At 42.5% G+C, this 25,858-nt stretch overlaps 2 protein-coding genes across 2 annotated transcripts; one reads left to right on the top strand and one right to left on the bottom strand.

Annotated features, from left to right (window-relative positions):
* The first annotated feature begins 3,124 nt into the window (after positions 1 to 3,124).
* LOC116577726 (methyltransferase N6AMT1-like) lies at positions 3,125 to 10,212 on the top strand. Its single transcript, XM_032321352.1, has 4 exons — positions 3,125 to 3,446; positions 5,276 to 5,362; positions 6,092 to 6,182; positions 9,272 to 10,212. The coding sequence occupies exons 1-4, from the start codon at positions 3,166 to 3,168 to the stop codon at positions 9,290 to 9,292; spliced, it is 480 nt and encodes a 159-aa protein (XP_032177243.1). The 5' UTR covers positions 3,125 to 3,165; the 3' UTR covers positions 9,293 to 10,212.
* A 10,707-nt stretch (positions 10,213 to 20,919) lies between these two features.
* Positions 20,920 to 24,159, bottom strand: LOC116577965 (nuclear envelope pore membrane protein POM 121C-like). Its single transcript, XM_032321769.1, has one exon. It carries the CDS (start codon positions 24,157 to 24,159, stop codon positions 20,920 to 20,922), a length of 3,240 nt encoding a protein of 1,079 aa, XP_032177660.1.
* Positions 24,160 to 25,858: the final 1,699 nt, after the last annotated feature.

Raw genomic sequence — 25,858 nt, 5'->3', positions numbered from 1 at the left:
ACCAGGATGCTCAATGTCTTTAAACTCTGCCTGAGGTAGAGTCAGGCAGGAGGTAAACAACTAGAAAAGACTTTGAGGCTGAACTGTGATATATAGATAACTATGCAAATGAAAGAGCAGTTATTACTAGGTGTTGTGGGTTCAATCACATTCTCCAAAATGAAATGCTGAAATCCTGAATATATATAAATATACATATATATACATATATGTATAATGTATGTATGTATGCACATATACACGTATACATACACACACATGTACATGTGTCTTTATTTGCAAAGTGTCTTTGCAAATGTAATCAAATTAAAATGAGGTCATACTGGATTAAGGTGGGCCCTAAACCTCATGACTGGTGTCCTTATAAAGAAAGAGGTTTGGAGGAAGAAAGATACACTGGAAAGAAGTCCACATGAAGACCAGGGCAGAAATGGGAGTTATGCTGCTGATGCAAGCCAAGGAAGGCCAGAGATTGCTGTCAACCATCAGAGGTTAGAAGAGGCGAGGAAGGATTCTTCCCTATAGCTTTCATAGGGAGCCATGGCCCTTCTACCTCCTTGATTTCAGACTTCTAAAACAGAGAGGATAAATTGCTGTTCTTTTAAGCCATCTAGTTTGAAATAATTTGTTATGGCAGACCTAGGAAGATAAAACAACAGATGATTATTAACCTTAAGGAAACGCAAAGAGTTGTGCAAGGAAGTAACAGGTATAATACAGAAATCAGGTCCAGATACCATTTCTATAGACAGAATAATGTAAAAATCAATCAGTCAATCAATCAATCACAATATAACCATATTGGGAAAAGAGGGATAGGGGGCCTGGCAATTATATTTGTTTTCGGGCAGCAGGAGAATCAAATTCTTGCCTTCTGTCACGTGAACTTTACCTTCTATCATAAGAACTCAATAGATAATGTGAAAATTGAGAAATGAAGTAATATTGTTATAAGCATCATACATAGAGATATGAATAAATGGCCAAAGAAGAGGATAAAAGTTGAAAATGGTCATTTCTGAAGAATAAGACATGAGAAATTAGATCTTGGTGTACTCGACTGGACTGCTTTTCATTACTCATGTAGCACTATTTGGCTTATTAAATTATGCATGTATCAATTTTAATGGAAATAAAAACAAATTCAAAAGGAAAAAATAGGCAAAAATGAACAGACAGTTCACAAAGAAAGAAGTTCAAACGAAGAACATATGAACACGTGCCTAAACTCAATGACAACAAGGCCAATTCGTTTTAAAATAAATTTAAAAAATAAGTCTAATAATAAAAAATCAAATATTAAGTCTCCCACCAACTAAGCACAATTAGATTGGAAAGAAATTTGAAATTTGAAAATTGAATGTGTATACAATACTGCTAATCCATTCTGGCTTGGATCCAGGAAACTTTTGTACAGGATCAGAAAAAAGCTTGTTTGAGAAAGTTAATCACAGTGTTGCTTAAAATAATGAAAATCTGAAGAGGATTAAATGTTTACACAATAGATATTTATCCATTCCAGATAAGATATTTTATATTTACATATGATACTATCTGGCATTGAAAAAGAATGAAAAGGAGTAAACCAACTTTATATATATGAAGACACGGAGTGAGAACTTTCAATGAAAAAGAAATGCGAAAAACAGTTTGTCCAACCTATTACCAGCAAAACAAATTTGAAAACATACTAGCTATTCACTGTTCATGAATATCTGAATGTAAAAACGTAAAAATATTAATTAGAGGGATACACGCTAAATTTGTGAGAGAAGTTGGGTTGGAGAGAGGTTTACAAAATGAAACTGAGGGTGAATACAGAAAAACACCCACTTCATCTGTATTATGTTAGTTCTTATATTTAAAAACTCTTTTAAGGATAGGAAATTGGTTCTGCAGATTTTGGGTCTGTGAGTCTCCATAACCATGTGAGCTAATTCGCTATAATAAATGTTACATTTTGGGGCTCCTGGGTGGCTCAGTGTGTTAAAGCCTCTGCCTTCTGCTCAGGTCATGATCCCAGGGTTCTAGGATTGAGCCCCACATTGGGTTCTTTGCTCAGCGGGGAGCCTGCATCCCCACCCCCCCAGCCTGCCTCTCTGCCTACTGGTGATCTCTGTCAGATAAATAAATAAGATCTTTTAAAAAAAATAAATAAATATTGCATTTAACACAATTATTAAATAGTAATATATAGTATAATATGTATTTTAAAAATAAAATAAACACTCATAAGGAAATATGAGAAAGTAGTATTAATTATCAATTCTGGGTAATAGATACTCAGGTTTTTAAAAATGGTATCTAGATATTTACTTGTATCTTTATTACTCAAATTTTAAAAACTAGATGTAAAAATGTTTTATTGGGAAATTACAAAATTTGACTCAAAAAGAGTGCAAGTGCCTGAAGAATCTAACAATCTATAGAGGATGCCCCAAAACAGTAGAGAACCATCCACTAAAAAAACAAAAACAAACAAACAAAAAAAAAACGAAGCACTAAATCCATCCAGTTTTATGGGTGAGTTCTACCAAATGTTCCAGAAACAATGTCCTAACTCATCCTGTGAGGACAGCATAATTAAAACAGAGCTAGATTATTAGCACTCCAAATTCAGTAGGATATTAAAAGAAAAATCATCTTGCTTGAGTGAGACTGATAAAAAGTGCCTTCATGATTCAACATTAGGAAGGTAATTTTTATAACACACTAAAGTAAAAAATTAAGTGAGAAAAAATTTTATTCTTAAAGCTCAAAACTTAAAGTTCAATTGATATTAAAAAAGTAAAATTTAGTAACCATATGTATTTGTTCAATTCTTTGCAAACAAGGAATAGAAGAAAACTTTTGAATGTAAAGGAAAAAACACTCCCCTTAGTCAAAAACAATCGAGGATGCCCTGCATCAAGGGCTAACCTATAAAATAAAATAAAATAAATTTTAAACATTCTAAATAAGAAAGCAAAGGTCAGCAGTTCCAGATTACATAACCCTTAGAATTTCCAAGAACATTTACCGACAGACTTAAAAATAACAAGCCTGGATTCATCTCTCCGCCTCTGGCGCCCCGCCCCCACGGCTCCGCCCCCTTGCCCCGCCCTCCACTGCTGGACCTGCGCGCGTGGAATTTTGGCGCCTGCGCGTGGGACAGAGGGAAGAAAGATGGCAGCTCGGAGCTTCCCCGCACCGCTGCATGGGCGCGTGGGCCGAGGCGCCTTCACCAATGTGTACAAGTCCGTGGAGGCTAGGTTCCTGCTGCTGGAGGCGCTGGAGGCAGCAGTGGCTGAACTGACAGGATGCGAGGAGGACGAGGATCCCCGTGGGAGAGGGCTTCAGTGTTCTGGAGAGGCAGCGGCAAAGGAGAGCCCGGGAAAGAAGGCGTGCAGTCCGCAGGAGAGGAGGCGGTGTCCGCAGACTTGGCGAACATGGATACCAGAACGCCGGTACAGACGATCTTCCTTTAGATACCTGTCATGAGCGGGCCGGGATGTCTCTACTTTGCTGAGGTGTTGCTTTGGTCTGGGGAGCTCCACCGCTCCTTACTACGCCAGCGTGTATCTTTTCCACAAGCCCCCAGAGCAGTGATGTGATAACACGTTCAAAACTAAATATTCTGAAAACGTGGCTTATTAATATAATTTTTTTCGTAACTATTAGAAGGTGCGTGGCATTTAGTTTACTCAGTATACAAAAGCACCCTATAGTAAGGGAAGGACACAAAAATGAAGTGAGATTGTGGGATCATGGCGTGGATAAGTATTTTGAAACCCACTGAACAGCATATTCTGCCCTGAACAACTAGCCAGTTAGCCACGTGTGGCGACAGAACCCTTGAAACGTGGCTAGTGCGACTGCAGAGCGTAATTTTTCATTAACTGAAAATTTTAAATAGCTACAGAGCTAGCAGCCTATGGAATTTTCCCTAGCACTTTGTAAATAACAAAATTGACTTGTTGAAGTGCCCCTCTTAAATTTTAAATGACATTAAAAGAATGAATACCTGCGTTTTTTTTTAATGAAAGGAATTTGAGTAATTAGATTTATTTAAAGATCAAGACTTGAAATTGGTATCTCAAGATGAAACAGCAGTCAGGCTTCATAGATCTGTATTTCTGTATTGTGTTTCTCTCTCTTAAATCTGGTCAGATTTTTCCATATGTAAAATGCCCCAACGCTTATTAAATCAGCTTTTCATTGTAAACGATGGAACTTTGGGATTTACTAGAATGTCAAATGGTATATTTCTTTTTGTAATTTGTCTTTTAAATTTCAAGATAAAATTTCTTTTAAGTTTCAAGATACCCCAGAAAGATGTACAAGCACAAATTGCATTGCAAAGTATGCTGTGAAAGGAGCTGATTTTGTTATAAAGTCAGATTATTTCTGTTCTTGGGATTCTGTTTATGAAAGCATGATAGTTATTTTCAAATAAAAGCCTCCTGGTAAGGTTCAACAGATAATTCAACAGGTAAGGTTGTCAGATAATGTGGATTGATTCCAAAAGTTAGAAGCTGCTAGAGTTTATTTTTGGGTAGTCGTCTGAGGCGTTAGTAGCCAGCAAGACCTAAATCCCATTAAACCCATTTCTGTGATGGAGTAAACTAGTGCTTTTGATGCATATGTAGATTATAGACAGGGAAGTAAATTTAATTGAAGGATAAAATAGAGTGTAATAAGGAATTTATTCAAAAGCATTTTAAAGTTATACTAATATTCTAAGATCAGATTCTGTGAGACTTTCTCTCTTCAGTGTACAGCTGTACAAATAATGAATTTCTTCCCTGCTCTAAATCTATTAAGAGAAAGGGGGAACTTTTTTTTTCCCTAGGATATCCTAATGGATTTGTGAATGTTATGTACTTTTAAATGATAGAGAAAACATCATAAATAAAGAGTATAATAACTAACCCTATCATTTTAGGGAAGTACTATACTACTAAACCCTTGTGAGAAGGGTTGATGTTTTTCATATTAATATTTTCAACCCTCAACCTTATTCCATCATTTTATGTAATGTTTTGTGGTAATTAATTGGAATCCATCTATTTTATGGACTTTAATTACACACCCCAAACAATTCTGAGTTAAACAGTATTAAATGAGCACAAAGTGGTTGTCAGAAATTAGTGTGTTTATAAATTTCTTTTGTATTTCCATATATTTGCAGGCGAGTGATGCTGGAGAAATACACATTAAAAGTAGATTGAGCGTCATTTTCTGTGATGTATATTTTTATCCTACTATACTCATTTATTTTATTTTGCTTTTTTAGAGTGGAAATATGCCTTGAAGTAGGATCAGGGTCTGGAGTGGTATCTGCATTCCTAGCCTCTATGACAGGTCCTCAAGCTTTGTACATGTAAGTATAAGTATATCAAATTCATCCACATCTTCCACTAAGAAATTCACTGGGGTATGACTGCCTGAATGAAATCATTTTTGTAAATGAATGGTATATATCTGAAAGAGTCTACTTAAGTGTAGTAAGGACTCAGATTATAAATTATTCTTCCCTAAACATTTTAACTGCATGTCCAAAACCGTTCCATCATACTACATAATTTATAGAAGCAACAAAATAATTTTAGGGCATTTCTAAATTTGAAAATTTTTAGGCAAATAGCCTGATTACCAGAAAAAAATTGAAAATTACTTAAATTTTTAAGAAAATTTGAGAATATGGGAAGTTTAAAGAAGAAAATAAAAATCACTTGCAGTTCTACCACACATGGTCCAAAGTGTGTTTCTTTCTTTTTTTCCCATTTCCTATGTTTTTAATATTGTATCATGACTATCTTTCAAAAATTCCTTTTAAATTTCATTTTTGGGGTGGTATAGTATTCATTAGATTCATAATTCCTTCAGATGTGTATGCATGTATGTGTAGTTTCTATTCTTGCACATTATATCAATATAACAATCTTTTTCATTAATATAACATCTTATTTCTTTTTCCTCCACCATTACTAAAGCATTTTCATTTTTTTCTAAATCTGCTTTTTAAAAAAGCAGTGGAACATTTAAAAATTTTTCAGTAATAGGTTGCCTCATGGTAGCAAAATACAGTTTTCTTTCTTTCTGTTTCTAGGTGCTCTGATATCAACCCTGAAGCATCAGCTTGCACTCTGGAGACAGCACACTGTAACAAAGTCCACATTCAGCCAGTAATTACAGACTTGGTGAGCTGTTCATCCTTGTCCAATAACAGTTAATTTTTTTTAAATAAGTGAAGGTTAAGATGATTAGGTCAAAGAAGCTTGAGTGATAAATTAATTAACTTTTAATCCACTAAATAGTATACACCATAATTTACAAAGTAAATTCTTAACTGATGTAATTCATCTTGTCCAAAATTCAAAGGAAACTTCTACTGTCTTGGAAGGATCAGTCATCTTTTGGTCAGAAGTGACAGAGAATCCAGTTTAAACTGGCTTAAGTAAATTGTGTGGCTTCAGGCACAGCTGGCTCCAGGAACTCAAATGATATGACAGGCATCTTTTTCTTAATTCTGAACATCTCTGTTGACGCTATTTCTAGGTAATCTTTTTCTTCTTGGTAAGAAGAAAATTTGAGAAATGGAAAGTTTAAAGAAGAAACTTTCTCAGTTCTCAGCAAACACCTCCCTTATCCTTCCATGGAAAGAAACTCTTTCTATTTAGTTAGTCTTACAAGCCCCAGAATGAGTATTGCTTGGATCATCTTGGATCATATGCCATCTCAAAATGTCTCACTGTGGCCAAAGGGGATTGAAATATGCAGATGACTGGTTTAGGCCTGAGTCATAGTCCCACCCCAACAGCTGCATTGGGATAAGCCCTACCCAAGCTAAATGGATTGAGAATGTGAGGATAGAGAATTTACCCATTAGAGATCAAGGAGATGAAATCAGAAGAAAGAGGAGAATGAGGCCTGGAGAGATAAAAAAACACATCACAATTACAGAACCACCATTTAAAGTTACACATATATTTCCCAGTGACAGTTTTCCTTTAATATTTTAATTAGTAGGACTTGGATAATTTTGGGTATTTGTTGTTGTTATAAGTGCTTTTTTGTAAGCAAAAAATCGTAACACTGTGTATCAGATAGGGATAAGAAATAAAAATGCTTTCTGTGCTTCTTGACGTGTATTCTTATTGTTAAGAGTATTTAGTTTTTCTGCTTTTTTAAACTCAGAAGTTATTTTTCAGCTTAGAAGGAATTAAGCAAAATATGTAAGAAATTCTTACCTATTAGAACTTGTTATTGCTATTAAAAACTAGATTATCAAGAAAGGTACTTAGGTGAGTTACATGATTTACATTAATTTACATAATTTACATTAAAGGTTTTGCCCTTTAAAATTTTAACTTACTTCTTTATTGTCTCTATGACTAGTGTTAAATATATGGTTTTGGTATATAAAAACTTTAAATAAGAAATTCAAAATATCTTTTTTTTAACAGAGGTGGAAACTGAGGTGAGGTTCATTTTTTAAAGTCATGTAACTAATAGAGTGATAATTACAGAATTTAAGCCCCGACAACTGAGTCTAAATCTAGAAGTCTCATGGCTGTTTCAGGACATGGCTCATGGTCTTCCATGCCAGTCAGCTCTTTCTGTGGTTTGAGTGATGGTGACCCTGAATGCTGACAAAGAAAGAAGGAAGAAGGAAGCATTAGCGTAAGTATTATGATCCACTTACAAAACTCTGTGTTTGTTTAATATTCAGAACACTAGGCATAGATTATCACAGCCATGATAAAAATCATTGTTTTGTTTGTTTGTTTTTTGTTTTGTTTTGGTTTTTTTGTTTTTAAGATTTAATTACTTGACACAGAGAGAGATCACAACTAGACAGAGAAAGGGGGAAGTAGGCTCCCTGCCGAGCAGAGAGCCCAATGTGGGGCTTGCTCCCAGGACCCTGAGATCATGACCTGAGCCAAAGGCAGAGAGGCTTAACCCACTGAGCCACCCAGGCAACCCCAAAATCATTGTTTTAGATAACTAAGCTTACCTGTTTACAAAGTAGTACTTTCATTTTGCTTCTTTTTTAGTTTTAGAAAAAAGACTTTTTTCAGATATGGCATATGGCTTTCCTGACATTCCTAAAATAAACTAAACATAACTTAAAATAAACTAAACATAACTTTATCTTTGATTGATTCAGGGTCATTAAAATGAACATTAGTTGCTATTCTGTGCTAGCTGTGATGAGGATTGCTCAGGGCTTTCTTCCTTACACTGAGTAGCTAGAGCCTACAGTGATTTTGAGTTTTCATTTCCTCTCTTTGTCTCTTTTCTCTTGCTTTATGTTGTCTTATTTTACTGTTACCTGTTAGTGGCATTTCCGCTCTCTCTTTCCTTGTGCTATTTGCTAGAATACGAAACAAGTGATTTAGTTAAACTTGTATTTAAGCTAAGAGTTCAGGGGCTCTAAATAAGAGCCTCTCATATAAATAAAGTGCATTTTGCTGTTTGAATTTAAAACTTTTTGTCAGAGGCCTTTTTTGCTTACTTCCCCATTTTTAGATCTGTTCTAATGCTCTGAGACCACCCAAAAGCTGAATGTGGATGGGTGAAGGGTGTGTGTGATTAGACCTTATATCCAGTCTACAGTAACTTTGTCATTTAATCCATTTTCTTTTTAAACTACATAATTTTCTGTATTTTAATATCAATTTTGCCCTTTATTTAAAATCCATACTGCAATGATTATTAATACATAGTACCTCAGAACAATTTTTAAAAAGATTTTATTTATTTATTTGACAGAGAGGTAGAGAGCACAAGTAGGCAGAGCAGCAGGCAGAGGGAGAAGGAGAAGCAGGCTCTCCACTGAGCAGGATGCCTGACATGGGGCTCATTCCCAGGACCCTGGGATCATGACCTGAGCCAAAGGCAAGCTACTTAATGACTGAGCCACCCAGGCACCCCCACCTCAAAGCCATTATAAACAATTACAAAGCAAATTCTTTTTTAGTTTCCCTTCTTAACATTTCCGGAAAATTACCTTCTGGACTTTTTTTTTTTTTTAACAATGTGAGAAACTTAATTTCTTTATGTAATTGAAAATTGGTTATTTCAAATGTATTTCCTCATGCTGCAGTATCACTACCAAAAGGAACAGCAGATAACTAGTCATTTTCCTACTTGCAGACAAAGGTGTTCCTGAATCACTTCCCTCAAAAATGTTACTTTTCACTTTTTAAATAAATAGAGAAAGAAGAGGTACCTCTGTAACACCTCCTCAAAGATACTATTCATGTGTTCTCTTTGAACTTTACAGTTAACAGGCCTATTAAAATGACAAACAGAAATGCTTTTAGAAACCTGGATAAAATGGAAGTTGTAAGGCTGTGTGTATATAGCCCAGTGATGTGTCCAGTGCTGAGATGGTAAGACTGAGTGTTAAATAATTGAATCACATGATGTAAAAGCTCTTTCCTCTCTAATCCTCCTTCAGCCATTTTGATTACATCTGGGAGAAGGTCTCAGTTTTAACACCTTTTAAACACTTGCAAATGTCTCTTTTTTCCCTCTCTCTTAAAGATTTTATTTATTTACATATTTATGAGGTTACTCATTAGCACAGTAGGTAGTGAATCAGTCTCATATTTACATACTTATGTATTTATTTATTACATATTTGAAAGACAGGCAGAGAGAGAGCACAAGCAGGGCAGAAGGAGGAGAGGGACAAGCAGTCTCCATGCTGAGAAGCCTCCCTCCCCCCACAGTGGGCAGGTGGGTGTGGGAGTGCTTCATGTGGGGCTCCATGTGGGACTCAATCCTAGGACTCTGGGATCATGACCTGTGCTGAAGGCAGATGCTTAACTGACTGAGCCCCCCCAGGCGCCCCTCCAAATGTCTCTTTAACAAAGAGGCAGAAGGCCTGCATCACCCTTAGAGTGGAAGCAGTAACTATAACCATGACATTTTTAAAAATTTATATCCCATTTATTCTTGTAGTCATTTCTATTTCCAGGAAGTAATACTGATTTCCCTTTAGAGCAAATTTATTTAACAACAACAACAAAAAAGGTCCATTTAAAGAAAAATATTTAGTGAATAATGGTAGGTCTCTATACATATATAGGAGAATTGTAAGAATGTTAATAAAATACCTGATACTTCGGACACTGCCTTGAAGTATTTCAGCTATTCCATCTCAAGAAACAGCCTCAGGGGGCGCCTGGTTGGCGCAGTTGGTTAAGTGCAGTTGCTCGGTGACAGACTCTTAATTTCAACTCAGGTCATGATCTCAGGGTTTGTGCAATGGAGCTCCACATCAGGCTCCATGCTCAGTGGGGAGTCTGCTTCCTCTTCCTCTGCCCTTTTCAGGCATGTGTGCTTGTGTGTGCGCTCTGTCTCTCTCTCTCAAATAAAAAAATCTTAAAAAATAAAGAAAGAAACTAAGAAATAGCTTTAGAGTTCATGGATGAGCGTCTGTACAAAGTGGTAATTGAAGGAAATGGCTTTAGGGGTGAGAGCCCATCCAGAGATGGTGTCTTTAGTTTACTGTGCCTGTGACAGTGCAGGGTGGCATGACGAGACATGGTTTTGTGAGTATGTATATAACACAGTCATCAGAGGAACCAAAGGAATACTTTAAATAGCATTGTGCCTTGAAAGCACTTTGTTTAAAAAGACATTTTTGTTGCAGGTTCACAGAAAATTGCACCCAATGGTTTAAAGATTTACAAAATGCCAGACAACTGAGATTTTCAGTGTCTCTTCCACAATTTTCAGGCCTAATTGTCCCATCCAATATATTTATTTATGTATCTTTATTTTATGAGTAAAGTAGAAAGCAAATATATATAGAGATACACATATATTTGTGCATATATATGTGTGTGTGTATGTATGTACATACACACACATATGTATGTACATACATACACACACACACACATATATATATATGCACAAATATATGTGTATCTATTTATATATATATGTATTTTTGGATGTTTTTTGTTATCTCATAAAACATTTCTCTTGGTTACAGAAAATAAATGTTTAAGTTAGAGCAATAGGTTTAAAGCATATGTATATCTATATAGAACATAGGAGAGCTTGCTTCCTTATTTAATCTTCGAAAAGCCTATATCTGAAAGAAAATGTAAAAATATTTATCTCTGTATACAGTTTTATCCCTCTAAAACATTTTTCTCTAAAAACATGGGAAGAAAGTATTTTTAAAGATTTATGTATTTATCTGTTTTAATTCTGAGTCCAGTTTAAAATTCTGACTATTGAAACATTTTGGTCAAAGTCTTATTACCAAGATTGAAGGAAAAAGTTGATCTTCTGGTGTTTAATCCCCCCTGTGTAGTGACTCCACATGAAGAGTTAAGATGGGTAACAAGATTTAATTATTAATATTTTCAGCTATTTTTTTTACAAAATCAAATGAACTTATTATATGACATTAGTCAGCTGCTGATTAACACAAACCAGTCTGATATTACTCATAATTGTCAATAGTTAAGTATGTTGGCAGACAAAGGAAAGGAATCTCAAAGTAATGGAAATACAGTGACCCATATTATCCAAAATTCCTATCAAAATCAAGCCATATGTTTAAATTTGTATGTGTGTCCCCTTTATCATGAATGGTAAATTTGCAAAACAATATTTTTAATCATCCTTAAATTCATTATAGGAATTCTTTCTGAAAGTCAACAATTTCTTCCTTTCACAAGTGTAGGGGCACTGATTCTTATTTCAGGTAGGGAAAAGAAATATCTTGAAATATATGATTTGGAAAACCTCAATAATGAGAGGTAAATCATATCTGAATTGAAAGAGAGAATGGTCAAGGCAGACAAAGTTTAATAATGAACTAAGGCCATCTTTCCTTGAACTTCTCATGACCTGTTTTATTCATCAATAAATCATGGCCAGGCTGATAAACATTACATTGTCCTCTGCCAAGATGGCAAAGTCTGTGTAGCTGCTATCACTACTAAGGGCAGCTAAGCAACTAAGAACTTGTTGCTCCTCTGACTAGGAACTCCTATGAGAAGGAAGTCATTGTTACAAGGTTAACAGAGATTTTAGCCAATGCAACTTAATACAACTCTTTAGAAAGGGACTGTGTGAATAAATCTCAAGAATGATAAAAATGTTTCAGTCCAATAATTTCAGTCTTGAGATATAATTTAAGAAAATCATTCAAGGGACGCCTGGGTGGCTCAGTCAGTTGAGCCTCTGCCTTTGGCTCAGGTTGTGATCCCAGGACTCTGGGATGGAGTCTTGTGTCAGACTCCCTGCTCGATGGCTTCTCCCTCTGCCTCCCGCTCCCCCTGCTTGTGAACTCTCTCTTGCTGTTTTTCTCTCTGACAGATAAGTAAATCTGGAAGAAAGAAAGAAAGAAAGAAAGAAAGGGAAAGGGAGAAAAGAAAAAAAAATCATTCAATAGTAGATTAAAAGTTGATGTTCATAAAATATGCTTATTGCATGCTTATTTATGATGGCAAATAATATGAACCTATATATGTAACAGAGGAAATGCAGTTAAGTAAATCATGGTCTACCAGGTCTACAAACTTCCGGCAAGACTAGTGAATGAAGAGGAGATTCTGGGAACATGGGGACATGAATGGGCTTCCTTTCTCCCACATTTCCACTACTAAGCTACATACTTGCTTCCCTGACTCACTCTCCTGCTGTCACTAAGTAGTTCCCATTCTGTCATGGGTGATCTTTCTTTATCTTGAGATTCTCTCACCCTATCCCTCTCCCTCCCCCTCTGCACCTTCCTCTGTTCGCACAAGAGCTAGCACATGCAGTCTCTCTCAAATAAATAAAGCCAGGACCCCTGGGTGGCTCAGTCGGTTAAGCATGTGCCTTTGCCTCAGGTCATGATCTGGTGTCCCAGGATCAGATAGAGTCCCACATTGGGATCCCTGCTCAGCAGAAGAGTCTGCTTCCTCCTCTCCCTCTGCCTGCTGCTCCCACTGCATACTCTCTCTCTCTGTCTCTTAAATACATACATAAATAAAATCTTTAAGAAAAATAAAAATTCAAATGAAAATTCCAACTTGTATTGTGGTTCTAAGTCAGGACCCTAGGTCAGAAAGTAGCCAACTGAGAATAGTTATTGGCACTTAGGAGACTAAGTGACTTACGAGAGAACATTTCTCCCTATGGAGGCCAACCCAGAGCCATGCATGCCTCCTGGAGTCCCTGCTTCAAACAGTCATGAAAACAGAAACAGGATATTGGGCCCTGCAAGCAGCCTGTCAGAGAATTAACCGAGTGCCCTCGGGAAGATGCAGCACAGGTATAGACATGACACAACAGGTGGACAACTATTTGCAAAACAGCAAGATGTCAAAGCTGCATTAGAATTGTATTATCTCAAAGTACTGTCTAGAAACTAATGTTATCCAATAATACAGCCTGTAAGTGTGCAAATGTGGAGACTGTGAATGTGGCTAAGAATCCAGAGTCTGTTAGTGGTTCCGAATAAAGAAAGACTTGTGGATTCAGAAACCTCTGCCCTCCAGCAAAAACAAGGGGAAAGATTGATTTGTCATGGCATTATGAGGAGGATGTTTCTGAAAGATCACAACAACAACAACAAAAAATGCTGCCCCCTTCTGCAAGGGTTTGGTAAAGGTGGGATGGAGCACTGTCTTTCCATGAAGGAGAGAGGAAGCAAGGGTGAGAAAAGGTACATCAGTCTCGTCCAGGCATCATGGCAAAGCTGTTTCTTGAGATGCCATCCACTTCAGTGCTGGGAAATCTGTACTTTTAGGTCACCTCATGCTGTGCAGGTCCCACAGAATCTGGAGATTTCCTCCAGTGTGCCACGTGAATCCAAGAGCCTATTCCCTGGAGTTTGGCAGCACAGGGTTGCTTAGCAAGACCTGATATGGGCCTTTCCAAAGGGCTGGAAGAGGTTTTGTTTTTTTTTTTTCTGGAGTTCTTTTCCGGTAGGCAAGATCTCCAGGTTGCAAGATGGGATGATTAAGGTCATCCCCTAAAATGCACTGGGGAACCATGTTATTTTTAACATGAACAATTAAGCCCTTACATATTAATTTCCATTCATGTTATTTATAAATTCCCTTTATTAATCTTCATAGCCTGAAAATTACACATGGCCTGTGTGGACTGAGAAATCTAACCCAAAATGTGAGCTTACTACATCTAATCACATTGGAGGTACCTAGAGGAATACATATAAAATTTACTCTACAGGAATGTGCTTTAAAGCCAGGCATTAATATATTCCTATTGAAAAACTTTTGAGAAAATAAACAGAACCCACACAACAGTAAAGAATGTGAACCAAAGAGCCTCCTAGATGGGAATCTCTCTTTTCTTCCTCTGTGACTTCATTTGGTATCATTTCCCCATGACCCAGAAGCTTCATTCACTCTTGTGGAATATGCTGCGATGGTTCGTTTTTTGTGTTGGCTTCACTGGACCACAAGGTGACCAATTGGGTAAAACTTTGCTCTGGGCCTATGAGAGTGTTTCTGGATGAGACTAACATTGGAATCGGTTACTCAGTAAAACAGATTGCCACCCAATGCTCCTGGGCTTCATCCAACTGACTGAGCCAGAACAAAAAGGCTGAGTAAGGGAGACGCCCCTCCTTCTAACCCTCTCAATGTCTTTGAGGTGGAACATTGGTCTTCTCCTGCCTGGGTCATAACGGTGTGAGCCAGTTTCTAATAAATCCCTCTCTAGAGAAAGATGACATGGAGATGTAGGTATAAACAGTCAGTTGTTTCTCTGAAGAATGCCGACTAATACACATTCAATTCCTCCTCCTGGCTTAGTTCCATTGATTTAACTCCTTCCTTTCTTTGGGAAATGAGGATCCCGGTTAGATGCCCTTTCTGACCTAAACAGCTTTAGACCACACAGATCCGCAGTTCCCACCCCAGTGAATGGAAACACCACTCTGTGGTCCAGATCATGGATCTGCATTGTCACAGCTCCATCCTAAGGGGGCTTTGGGTAGTTTGCCATGTTCCGCCAGGGCCACGAGAAGCCCTTATTATTTCCCAAGTGGACTGATAAGAGGCCACATCCTATGTCAGCTACAGGAGAAACAGAGCAGAACAACAAGTGGATGAACCCAAAGAGCAGACCGCTTGCAAATGAAAAATGAAATAAAATGAAAATTGAATGGAAAATTAAATGAAAAAATGCTTGTTCAACCAATTCTCATTTAAATTAGGAAATCTGGGTTCAATTCAGATTAAATCAGCAATTTAATAGGACAGATGGGTATTTTAAAATTTTTCTTACAAAGACAGGAAACCTGCACCGGGGAAAGTTAAAATCCCTTTTAACTGATGATTAAACAAAAAATTCAAATGATTTATTTGACCAAGAAACAGAAGAACTCAATCTAAAGTAATCTCAAGGAGGGAAAAAAAAGGACTGATAGAATGAGAGTGCAGATTTAGACATTAACTAAAATCGAGTAGAGAATATATGAAAATGATGGATATAGAAATATCATTGAAAGCCAGAGATTTGCCACATTCATCATATCTAAATGTCACAGTCAAGTACTTCTACTTATGCTCAAGTCCCAGGCCATGCTGTGCTATGTGATACATCCCAGACCCAGAGGAGGAAGGAAACCTCCCAATTTCTTTGAATGAAGCCCTGTAGCCTGGATCACGAAGGCTGCGTGACACAACCAAGTAGAGAAAGCATCCCTCCCTCAGCCTCACTCGTAATGCAGACTCCAATGTCCTCACTGCAATAATAGCAGCTATCATCTCTCAGTAAATTAAAATCCTAAAAGAGATTATGAAAAAGCCTCAGAAGAGAAATGCAGAGATATTTAAGAACATATCAAATGGTATAGAATAGATTAATAGTTGCACAGGCAGAAATAAAAGGACAATAAAGGGTGAAAATATATTAGATGTAACCTGATCCTCCTCCCACCTCTGCCCCGGAGACCCAGAGGCCCATGAAGATGATGCGTGACCCAGGCCAACTGTTCCCCCGAGTGGCGCCGTTTGCATAGTGACTAGGAGAATGGACTGTGGATCCAGGCCACCAGGATTCCAGTTTGGCCACATCATTTCCTTTGTGACCTTAGTGAGCTACCCAATTTAAGTGCCCCAGTTTCTATAACTGAAAAATGCTGATAATAATAGTACCTGCCTCCTGGGGTAGACATAAGAGAGGGGTGAATGATTATACATGAAGTGCTTAAAATGGCAAGATGACAGTTCAGTATCCTCTTGTTGGTATTTGCATTATTATTGTCACTGTTGGTATCTGAAGCCAGCTCTCTGAGATTTTCTCTCACTCCCTCCTCCAAAAGAGTGACCTAGATGGGCATCTGGGTGGCTCAGTCGGTTAAGGGTCCTACATTTGATTTGGGCTCAGGTCGTGATCTCAGGGTCCTGGGATGGAGCCCCAAGTTGGGCTCCACTGAGCAGGTGGTCAGCTTGAGACTCTCTCTCCCTCTGGCCCTCCCCACCCTCTCTAAAATAAATAAATAAATAAACAATCAAATAAGTAATTAAATCTGAAGGAGACAAAGAATAAGAAGAGGAAGAGGAGAAGGAGGAGGAGAAGAGAGACCTAGATGGGGAGGAGGGAGGATGGGGAAAGTTTCTGTTGTGCTCAGAAGGCAGCATCCAGAGACTAACATCTATTTTGTTCAACCAGTGGGATTTTGTGTTTATTTACTGTCACAGATTAAGGTAACAATGATGAGGCTTAATTATTTGTCTAAAAAAGTTGTACAAGTCACTGTGGCTGTTTCAAGTTTGGTTTTCAATTCTTGATTTTCAAAGGCCTTTTATCTGTAAAAAGAAACAATCTATCCTGGAGAAAATTCATTATTGTATACTGTTTACTACATGCTTTGAGAACGCACAAATAAAGGTTTTGTTTAAAAAAAAAAATAGCAGGCCCAAAATGGAGTCATTTGTGCTAGACCCACCAAGACTTAATATCTTAAGCTAATTCCTATTTCAACCTACCTCAGAAATATAGTCTTAACTGGTCAGTGTGGAATTTTCTAGTCAGCACCAATGATGTAATCTGCCACATGGCTCCTTTCCCTCCTCCGAAAGAAAATGAAGTAATCCCCCTAATATACCCTTTTATCCTCAAAAGGAAGGTGACTTCACCCGGAGCAATTATTTTAAAAAATATATTATGATTTAGTTGACTTGTCTTTAAAAACCTTTCCTTATCTGTAGACTTTGGAATGCCTTTCTATTGTTAGATAGGATGTTGGCTGATTCATGAATCATTTGGTAAAACCAATTAGATCTCTAGAACTGACTTATTTCAATATTTGTTGCTTAGCAGTCTTGACATTTCTGTTTAATTCTAAATATTTGAAGAAAATCCTGCCATCTACTGTGTTTTCCTATTTGAGATGGACTCAGTCTTTTTATATTTTTATTAGGAGAATAAGAAGATTCAAAGATGGTTTTCAGAAACATAAGGCTCTTGCTTTCTTCTCTCATTTGGTCCCAGGAAATTTGAAATCTAAACATCTTTGAATAGGAGATCTCAAATAATTATTTTCTGGAGTCTCTGTCATTTTAATAGTACATGTGAAAAAACCCGCCCTGTAACTTTTAATTAATTTTTCATGAAGAGAAGCTATAAATAAAAGTTTCAAAGATATCTTTTAATTGTTTTTTATATTTTATTTATTTGACAGAGATCACAAGTAGGCAGAGAGGCAGGCTGAGAGAGAGGAGAAAGCAGGCTCCCTGCAGAGCAGAGAGTCCAATATGGGGCTTGATCCCAGGACCCTGGGATCATGACCCAAGCTGAAGGCAGAGGCTTATAACCCACTGAGCTACCCAGGCGCACTTTTAAATTTTTTTTTTTAATCTTCTAAATTTTTAAGAATTTTTAAGTTGGTAAGTTCTATGAGATAAGATTTTGGTATATAATACTATACAACTTTTCTGGTCTTTTTTTCCAACAAAATATTCACTTTGTTGAAAGAACTCATAGTTTTTTTCTTAGTTCAGTTGTTAAATTTTCAAAACAACATATATAATTAAAAATGGATGTTCTTGGACTAAAGTATCTGGAGAGTTAAGACAATATTTAAACTAATATTGCCTGCATATCCCTGTGTTTTAAATATCACTGATAACCAAATGAGATTATATTTACATTTACAATATGTTATAAGCATGCTACAAAAAGAAAGTTATTGAAAACTTAGAAAAATTCATCAAGTTTATTCACTGATCTAGGTTTTTTTTTTAATTCTTTAGGTTTTTCCTTTGCTTTCTATCTCTCTGAAATAGAAATATAACAGAACTATTTGTTCTGTGTCTCCATTTCAGGCACAAAACCTCTGTAATTTCCAATGAGGATAGCAATAAAGGTTTCTTTTGTTATGTTAATGAGGTGGCTTTTGGCTCTCACCTAGGAACTGGGGCTGGTTGGCAGTGGGGTCAACTTGTGATTAGAGGCATGGACCCTTGAGCCCGCCAGCCAGACCTCTGGGGAGATAAGACAACTGGACCTGAAGATCAATGGCCAATAGTCAATAATGTAATCAATCATGCCTGTGAAATGAAACCTTCATAAAACAACATTTCTCATAACATCATGTATTTGTAAACCAGGCTTTGATTTTAGACTTTCTGTTTTAGCCAAACTAGCAAAAAGAGTGAGGTTTTTGTTTTGGTTTTGGACATTCTCATATTTGGAATCATAAGGGTTCTGTGCCCAACTCCACCACGGGTGTGGGAGGGGGTGTTCCACTCACCAACAATTCTCTGACACCAGTTAAGTGTGCGTGTAACTCCAATCTGACACTATCTGTGTGGACATAGATACCTGGAGAGAGCAGGGGCTCAGTCCCACAAAACTGTCCCCCTGCCACACACATATTTCACACTTCAGACAAGAGTCACAAATCTGGGTTGTCATCTGTGCCACCGACCGAACTATTCTAGGAATTACAGCCATTACTGTTACGGCTACCACTGTGGGATTGGCCTTGCATCAGACCGTACAAACCACACAATTTGTGCAAAAATGAATGAGAATGCTAGCAAGGCTTGGAATCAACAAACAGTCCTAGATCAAAGATTTCATGAAAGAGTCTCTGATTTAGAAGAAGCCATAATATATATAGGAGAGAAGATCTTCTAAATATAAGGGTTCACCTTCCGTGTGATTAGAATGTTTCTTCCTTCTGTGTTACTCCTACACCTATAATAAATCAGAAATACCGTGGAACAAGATTTCACCATATTACTAGTCATTATGGCGGTAATTTAACTGTGGATATTAAAGAGCTTCAAGATTCTATTCAGGGCATTCCTTGCTATCCTTACAATCAGTTCAAGAGTGAGTTTCGCACAAATAATGTGCGAAATGATTCTGTCTGATGTAAACCCTTTGCTTGGATCAAAACACTGGTCTTGGCATTATAGGTGGAATGATGACACTTTTTATTGCTATAATCATATTACGCTTAGTCCTCAGATGCTCACGGAAATCTTTCTGATGACTAATGGTTCAAGAACTTGAAAAACGGATTTTGCTGCTTCTGCATTAACAAAAAGGGGGAAATGGAACCATCCCTCAGAATGATAGGCTGCTTAAAATATCACTAATGAGAAATGGTACTGGTCACGCAAGCATGCTTGACGATGACCTTGAGAAAACCTGTACTACCAGCAGGCCTCCAGTGGAGAGGAGAATACAAGTCCTTGAAGCACAGCCGCTCAGGGTGGAACATCACCTGTTTCCCTTTTCCATTGTCTCCCCTGCCTCATGAAAGCCTGCTGTTAGAATAATCCCTTTATGTGCCCCTGCTCAACCAAAAATTCCATGCTGCTGGGCCAGGCCAGCCTACTCTGTTTACCTACAAGACTATGGTCAACGTAGGCCTCCCATTCCTTCTGGTTGACCTACAAGACCCATGACTAATGTATAACCTCCTCCTTTGTTGGTTGTGATCTTGTATCTAATAAATATGGGACTGAGGATTTTTGGGGGGCGACAGTCCTTTCAGCGTGGTCCCTGCTCCCTCCCTCTCCCAGGTGACTTGTTTGTTCCTCATTCTTCTCCCCAGTGCCATCAGGAAGGGGCCCCAAATGCCTGGCAGAGGGAAGAGATGCACGGAGGGAGGCCTGGTGCTTGTGTGAAGTGGGATGTCACTCAGCGCTCAGGGAGCTGTCACACCCTCAAGGCAAAGCCGTCCTCCTGTGCCCTGAGCCACAATTTTTGATGCCAGACCCATACTCTAGGCCAGGAGTGTCTTTACATTGTTCTAGGGCTGTGAAGCAAGAAGATTCCATGGGGTCCCCAGTGGGAGAGGAGCAGCGCTTCCAATAGGCAAGGGTGAGTCTCCCCACTTTGCCCTCCCCAGGCCAGTGTTCTCCAAGGCCCATGCCCGAAACGGAAAACCCACTCTTCAAGGGTCCGTCTTTCTTGACCTACCCGCTCTGCTGGGCCATGGGAACCTGGAAACGATGGCATCGGGCTTCCCATGTCAGCACCCATTCGGCTCCCAACTTTTGTCCACTTGACCCACAGAAGAGACTCAAGAGAGCTATGCAGAGAAACTAGAACAGGCTTTAATTAATGAAATGAACACTACCTAAAGGTTCTGCGAAGAACATGGGGAGAGGGGAGGGGAAACCTGTGGGCAGCGGCAGAAGTCCCAGGAGCTGTGGGACTGGAGGCCAAAGGGACACAGATCTCCATGTACTGTCCCAAGGCCCATGGCTGCTGGGATCACAGACGAGGCCTCAAGCCCCCACCTTCCTTCAAACTGGTGGGTCAGGGATTGGGAAGTTTCCCAACATTGGGTGGCAGGCTGGGAGCCCGGTTTGGCTCCAAGACTGGGCTTGATTTATGTCTCCCATTCCACACTAGTCTTGCACCGGTGTCAACAGGAAGGAAGTACAACACCAGCTACTTCTCCAGGAAGGTATTGGCTCAGCCGAGCCTCTGCCTTTTGGGCCCCAAGGAAGTGGGCTGTGATGTGGAGGAAAATGTCTTATTGCACGGTGCAGATCTTTTGCGTCCTCTCCGGTGCTGGGCAGGGGATGAGGGGTTCTTTGTGGCAAGGCTGCTCTGGGCCTTGCTGACCCGGGAGGTGGGGCCACTAGGAGGAGAGGCCAGGATGCTCCCGTCCCTGCAGGCGGCCTTGCTGGAAGTGCTGCAGCCATCTGATCTGGAGCTCTTCTTGGTCTTCTTGGTCAGGTGCCTGGGGATGTGACTGAAGCTAGGAGCACTCGGGGCTCCCGACACAGGCTGGTTCGTTGTGCTGGCTCCAGCGGTCCCCAACAGGGTGCTCTGGCGTGGGTGGCCCCCTGTGTTCGGGCCCAGGCTTGCCCTGGAGCCCTGTGGGCCACTTGGGGCCCTCCTCGTTCCTGCTGCGATGCTCAGAGCCCCAAAACTGGAGCACAGATCTGCAACATCATCTCCTCTCCCCAAACCTGGGGGTGCTGTGGGAAGCCCAATGCTGATGGGGGCTGGCATTGTGCTGCCAGCTTGGGGGCCGGGCTGCTGGCTGTTGGGCCCAGCATGGAACACGGCGCCCGTCACCTGGGGGACAGCTGCCAATCCAGGGGCAGCGGCAATGGGCTGTGATGTGGAGGAAAATGGTTTGTTGCAGGGTGCAGCTCTTTTGCACTTAATCAAGCGCTGAGCAGGGGATGAGGGGTTCTTGTTGGCAAGGCTGCTCTGGGCCTTGCTGACCAGGGAGGTGGGGCCACTAGGAGGAGAGGCCAGGATGCTCCCGTCCCTGCAGGCGGCCTTGCTGGCAGTGCTGCAGCCATCTGATCTGGAGCTCTTCTTGGTCTTCTTGGTCAGGTGCCTGGGGATGTGACTGAAGCTAGGGGCACTCGGGGCTCCGGACACAGGCTGGTTTGTTGTGCTGGCTCCAGCGGTTCCCGACAGGGTGCTCTGGTGTGGGCGGCCCCCTGTGTTGGGGCCCAGGCTTGCCCTGGAGCCCTGTGGGCCTCTTGGGGCCCTGCTCGTTCCTGCTGTGATGTTGAGAGCCCCAAAGCTGGAGCACAGATCTGCATCATCTCCTCTCCCCAAACCTGGGGGTGCTGTGGAAAGCCCCATGCTGATGGGGGCCGGCATTGTGCTGCCTCCTGGGGGTCGGGGCTGCTGGCTGATGGGCCCAGCATGGGACACGGCACCAGGCAGCTGGGTGACAGCTGTCAAGCCAGGGGCAGTGGCTGCGCCAGGGGCGAGTACAGCAAGAGAGGTAGCCGAACCTGGCTGGGCACTGGCACGGGTGCCCCGGGAGGCAGATGCAGGTAAGGGAACCGCATAACCTGCCTGGGTGTCACTACCTAAGGACAGCTGGACTACTGCTGTACTCAGGGACTGGAGAGGGTTTGGAGCCTGAGCTGCCGTCTGTCCATGTGGAGGAGAGATGTGAAAGGGTCTGGCTCCGGGCCACTGCCCACCAACAGCCCCGAATGGGGCCTGGCCAGTAGATCCCGGGTTGCCACTCCTCCCAGGCAGCGCAGGCAGCCCTGTGGGGACTGTGACTGAGGCCTTGTTGTCCCTGGACTGCATTGAGAGGGCCTGGGTAGATGCAAAGTTGCTCCCACTGCAGCCAGGGTGAGACCCCAAGAAGAGAGGCTGGGAAGAACGGGAGCAGTCCACAAAGGTGACCTGGGAGTCAGTGGCTGGCAGGGTAGCAGCCACTGCACTAGGCAGGGCCAAGGCACTGGATGGGCAAGTTGGGCCACAGCTGCAGGTGGCCTCTGTGTCCCCTCGAAGAGCATCTTGGATGCGCTGGAGAGCAGCTGTCTTTTCCCGATCCAGGTCCTCAGCAGTCACTCGAAACCCCAGCTCAGGGGGTGACGGCAGCCTCAGTGGCTCCCCTCGCCTGTGTGGCAGCAGTGGAAACTTGCGTTTTCGGGGCCTGGAACAGTCAGCTGGGGATGAGCAGTTCCTCTGCGCTGCCTTCTGCCTGGTGGTGTTATCGGCATCCTTTTCCAGCTGGTGGTTCTTCTGGCAAAGTGCAGGCACTCTGGCAGGACACAAAGGGCTCTCTTGGCTGACTTTTTTGGGGGACCTCGGGGGCCGCGGGGCCTGACTTGTAGCCAGACCCCTCCTCCTCTGCACCGGGTAGCAGCCCCTGGTGGAACTGTAAGAACTGGTAATGGCATTTCGAGGGGGGCAGGAGCTCCTATGGGAGCTGGGGGACTTCTTATTGTATGGGTCTTTTGAGCTCTTTTTCCTGGGGACAGCTCTCAGCAGAGGCCCAGGCCTGGGCACAAAGGAAGAGAGCCCTCCATGGACCCCCAGGGGCCTAAATGCCCCCTGTGGGGCCCCAGCACTTTTAGGGTCTTTTCTGTGAGTCTCTATCTGGGCCCTCCCTTTGCCGCTCTCTCTGGGGTCTCTGCACATCCTCTCCCCTCTGGAGACTTCGTGGACATTCCTGGGTGCTGAGGGCCGCAGCCCGGTGACGACCTGCTTCTGCAGCACACAGGGGGTGACCGTGTCCACGATGGACTCGCAGCGGTGGCGGCAGGACACCTGCGATCCAGCAGCCGATAGCATCACCTTCAGCCGGCAGCCCCACCTGCAGGAGGAGGTGAGGAGCCCCAGAAGAAAGCGCGGGGTCGCCAGGATCATGGAGTACCTTCTCCAAGCTGCTAGGACTGAGCGCAGTTGCCAACTTGCTGGGTACTTGGAGGACCGCCTGTGAGTGGACCCCCGGGCGTGGACCGCTGGGCGAGCCCTGGGCGCCAAGAGTTGTCTGCGGCCACAGGGAGCCCGGTGGGGGCGGACGAGCCCTCCTGGCAGGTGCGGATCCCGCAGAGCCCGGGGCTGGGGGGAGGGGCATGGCCTGTTCAAGGAGGTGCCCATACAGCAGTCTGGTAAGCCCAGATGCTGGGGATAGCGAACTAGGCTCGCAGCGCTCTCCTTCAGCTGACAAGTCGTGGCCGAAGGCCTAGAGCACAATGTGGGGCCTGTTGCCAGGACACAGCTTTGGAACCTGGAACCTGAGGAGTGAGCGCGCGTGCAGGAACCCCTGTGCACGTGCACAGCTTCTGTTGGGTCGCCACCCAGTGCAAGAATCAGGCCTGCAGAGGCGCCGTGGAGGGGTCGACCCCCTCGTTCCCAGCCCTCGGGATGGCAACAGATCTCTTGGGCTTGAAGGCTGAACTGAGGAAGGGGAATGGGGGTGCAGTGGGTGCCAGCCATCTCCCCTGGCTGGGCCCCAAGCATTAAGGGACAAGAGCTGGTCCCATAGCCACGCCCCTGCGGACCCGTCAGCCGGGCATGGCAGGGCTGCACGCATCCTCTCTTCCCTCAGCAAGTGCCCCCATTGCCTCCTCCTCTGGGTGTCAGGCCCTTTGTTTCTGGGTGACATCTTGGACAGTGGGCTCACATGTCGTGCAACGCTGGCCTCTAGGAGACACTCTGAAGACCTTTAGGGGAAACCATTTTGATTAATCCAGCAACAGGGTGAAGGTCCAAGTGGGCATTCCGTCTTGCCTTTTGTCCACCATTCTTGTTCCAGTGCCCTTGGCCTGCCCTTGCCATGCTCTTCGTGTACGCTTGGCACACCCACGTCTGGGGTTACATCTACAGCTGAGTCTCTCTGTTCTTCCTGAAGATGCCACGGACTGGATTCCATTCACAGAACTTTCTTTACTTTCTGACAGCACCCGGTGTGGAGTCTCCTTGGACAGTCCCCACAAGCATCCACTGAAACCCAAAGGGCAATTGTTTCTGGTAATACCCTCTCACAGAGACCCCAGCGGTCCCCTGGCATGTGTGGGTCCACACAGCAATGGGTGATAAACCCCCCGGTCAGCTACAGCTGCAATCCTGGTGCTCTCTGGGCTTTTCTCTCTCGCTGCTGCTGCCACTCAGAACTGAATTCTCACCACTGACTGCGGCAACTGCCGTGCCAAGTTCTTCATGTCTGTTCATCCCTATCCAGTCCTCAGAGGCACTTTAAGAAGGAGAGAGACTTTTCTTCCCTGTTCCGTAGTTGGGGACGCTGAGACACGCAGATGATTCACCGCCTGTCGCAGGTCACTCAGCTGGTAGGCTGATGCCACCCTGAGTCCATGCTGAGAGCTGGGTCCTAGAGGTTTTCAGGCCTGGCTAGAACTCAGGCCCTGACTGTCCCTCATCTGTATAGGTTTTAGAACTTGCTGGAGAAGGGTGGGAAGGGGGAGAAGGTGCTGAGCAGTCCCCACACTGGGACTGGGGCCTGAGCGGGGCCCGTTCCCTGTACCCTGGCCCTGACCCCGACAGCTACATTTGCAGTGTGGCCCATAGGCGGGGTGTACCCCTGTCCCTCACAGGGCCCCCTTTTGCCACTCTTCCAGAAAGTACGGCTTGGGCTTTAATGGTGCTGGCCTGAGCATGCAAGAAAGGTGGCCTGAGGGCTGAGAGATGATGCTGACTGCTGTGGACACAGTGGCAGGTAGTTGGGAAAGATGGGGCAGCAAGCAGACAGAGAAGCAGAGAAGAGACAGCACTGCAGAAGGAGGTGGGATGGGAGAGGAACAGAGGGTACTGACAACACACACATACACACACACACACATGCACGCACACGCACACACAGAGACACAGGGCAGATAGGAAAGAGGGGAGGAGCAGCGACCCAGGGATACAGTGAGGCCATCTAGATCCTGCTCTTCCTCCTGGCTGCACGTCAGGTCCCCAGTGGGCAGGTCACCCCCACTGTGTCCTAGTCAGTCTCTTCCTCATCTGCATAGCAGTTTGGTGGGACCTTGTACCTGCTTGCATGAGTGGGTGGCATCTACCGTTCCCTGTGTCCAGGGCTGGCCTAGTACCAGAGCTTTCATCTGCTCACGGCCCAACCCACACCAGGGGCACAGAGAGAAAGTTCAAGCAATGACACTTCCTGAGGCCACAGACA

This window comes from Mustela erminea, chromosome 18, assembly GCF_009829155.1.
Source record: "Mustela erminea isolate mMusErm1 chromosome 18, mMusErm1.Pri, whole genome shotgun sequence".
Classification (NCBI taxonomy): Eukaryota; Metazoa; Chordata; class Mammalia; order Carnivora; family Mustelidae; genus Mustela; species Mustela erminea.
The sequence above is the reverse complement of the archived record's forward strand: the minus strand, read 5'-3'. Positions and strand labels throughout refer to the sequence as shown.

Excerpts from the sequence above, each read along its gene's own strand:
- LOC116577726 (XM_032321352.1), top strand. The coding sequence starts at position 3,166 with ATGGCAGCTCGGAGCTTCCCCGCACCGCTGCATGGGCGCGTGGGCCGA. Across the intron at positions 3,447-5,275 it reads ACATGGATACCAGAACGCCG|AGTGGAAATATGCCTTGAAG; the intron begins GTACAGACGATC and ends TTGCTTTTTTAG. Across the intron at positions 6,183-9,271 it reads AGCCAGTAATTACAGACTTG|TTAACAGGCCTATTAAAATG; the intron begins GTGAGCTGTTCA and ends TGAACTTTACAG.
- LOC116577965 (XM_032321769.1), bottom strand. The coding sequence starts at position 24,159 with ATGGCTGGCACCCACTGCACCCCCATTCCCCTTCCTCAGTTCAGCCTT.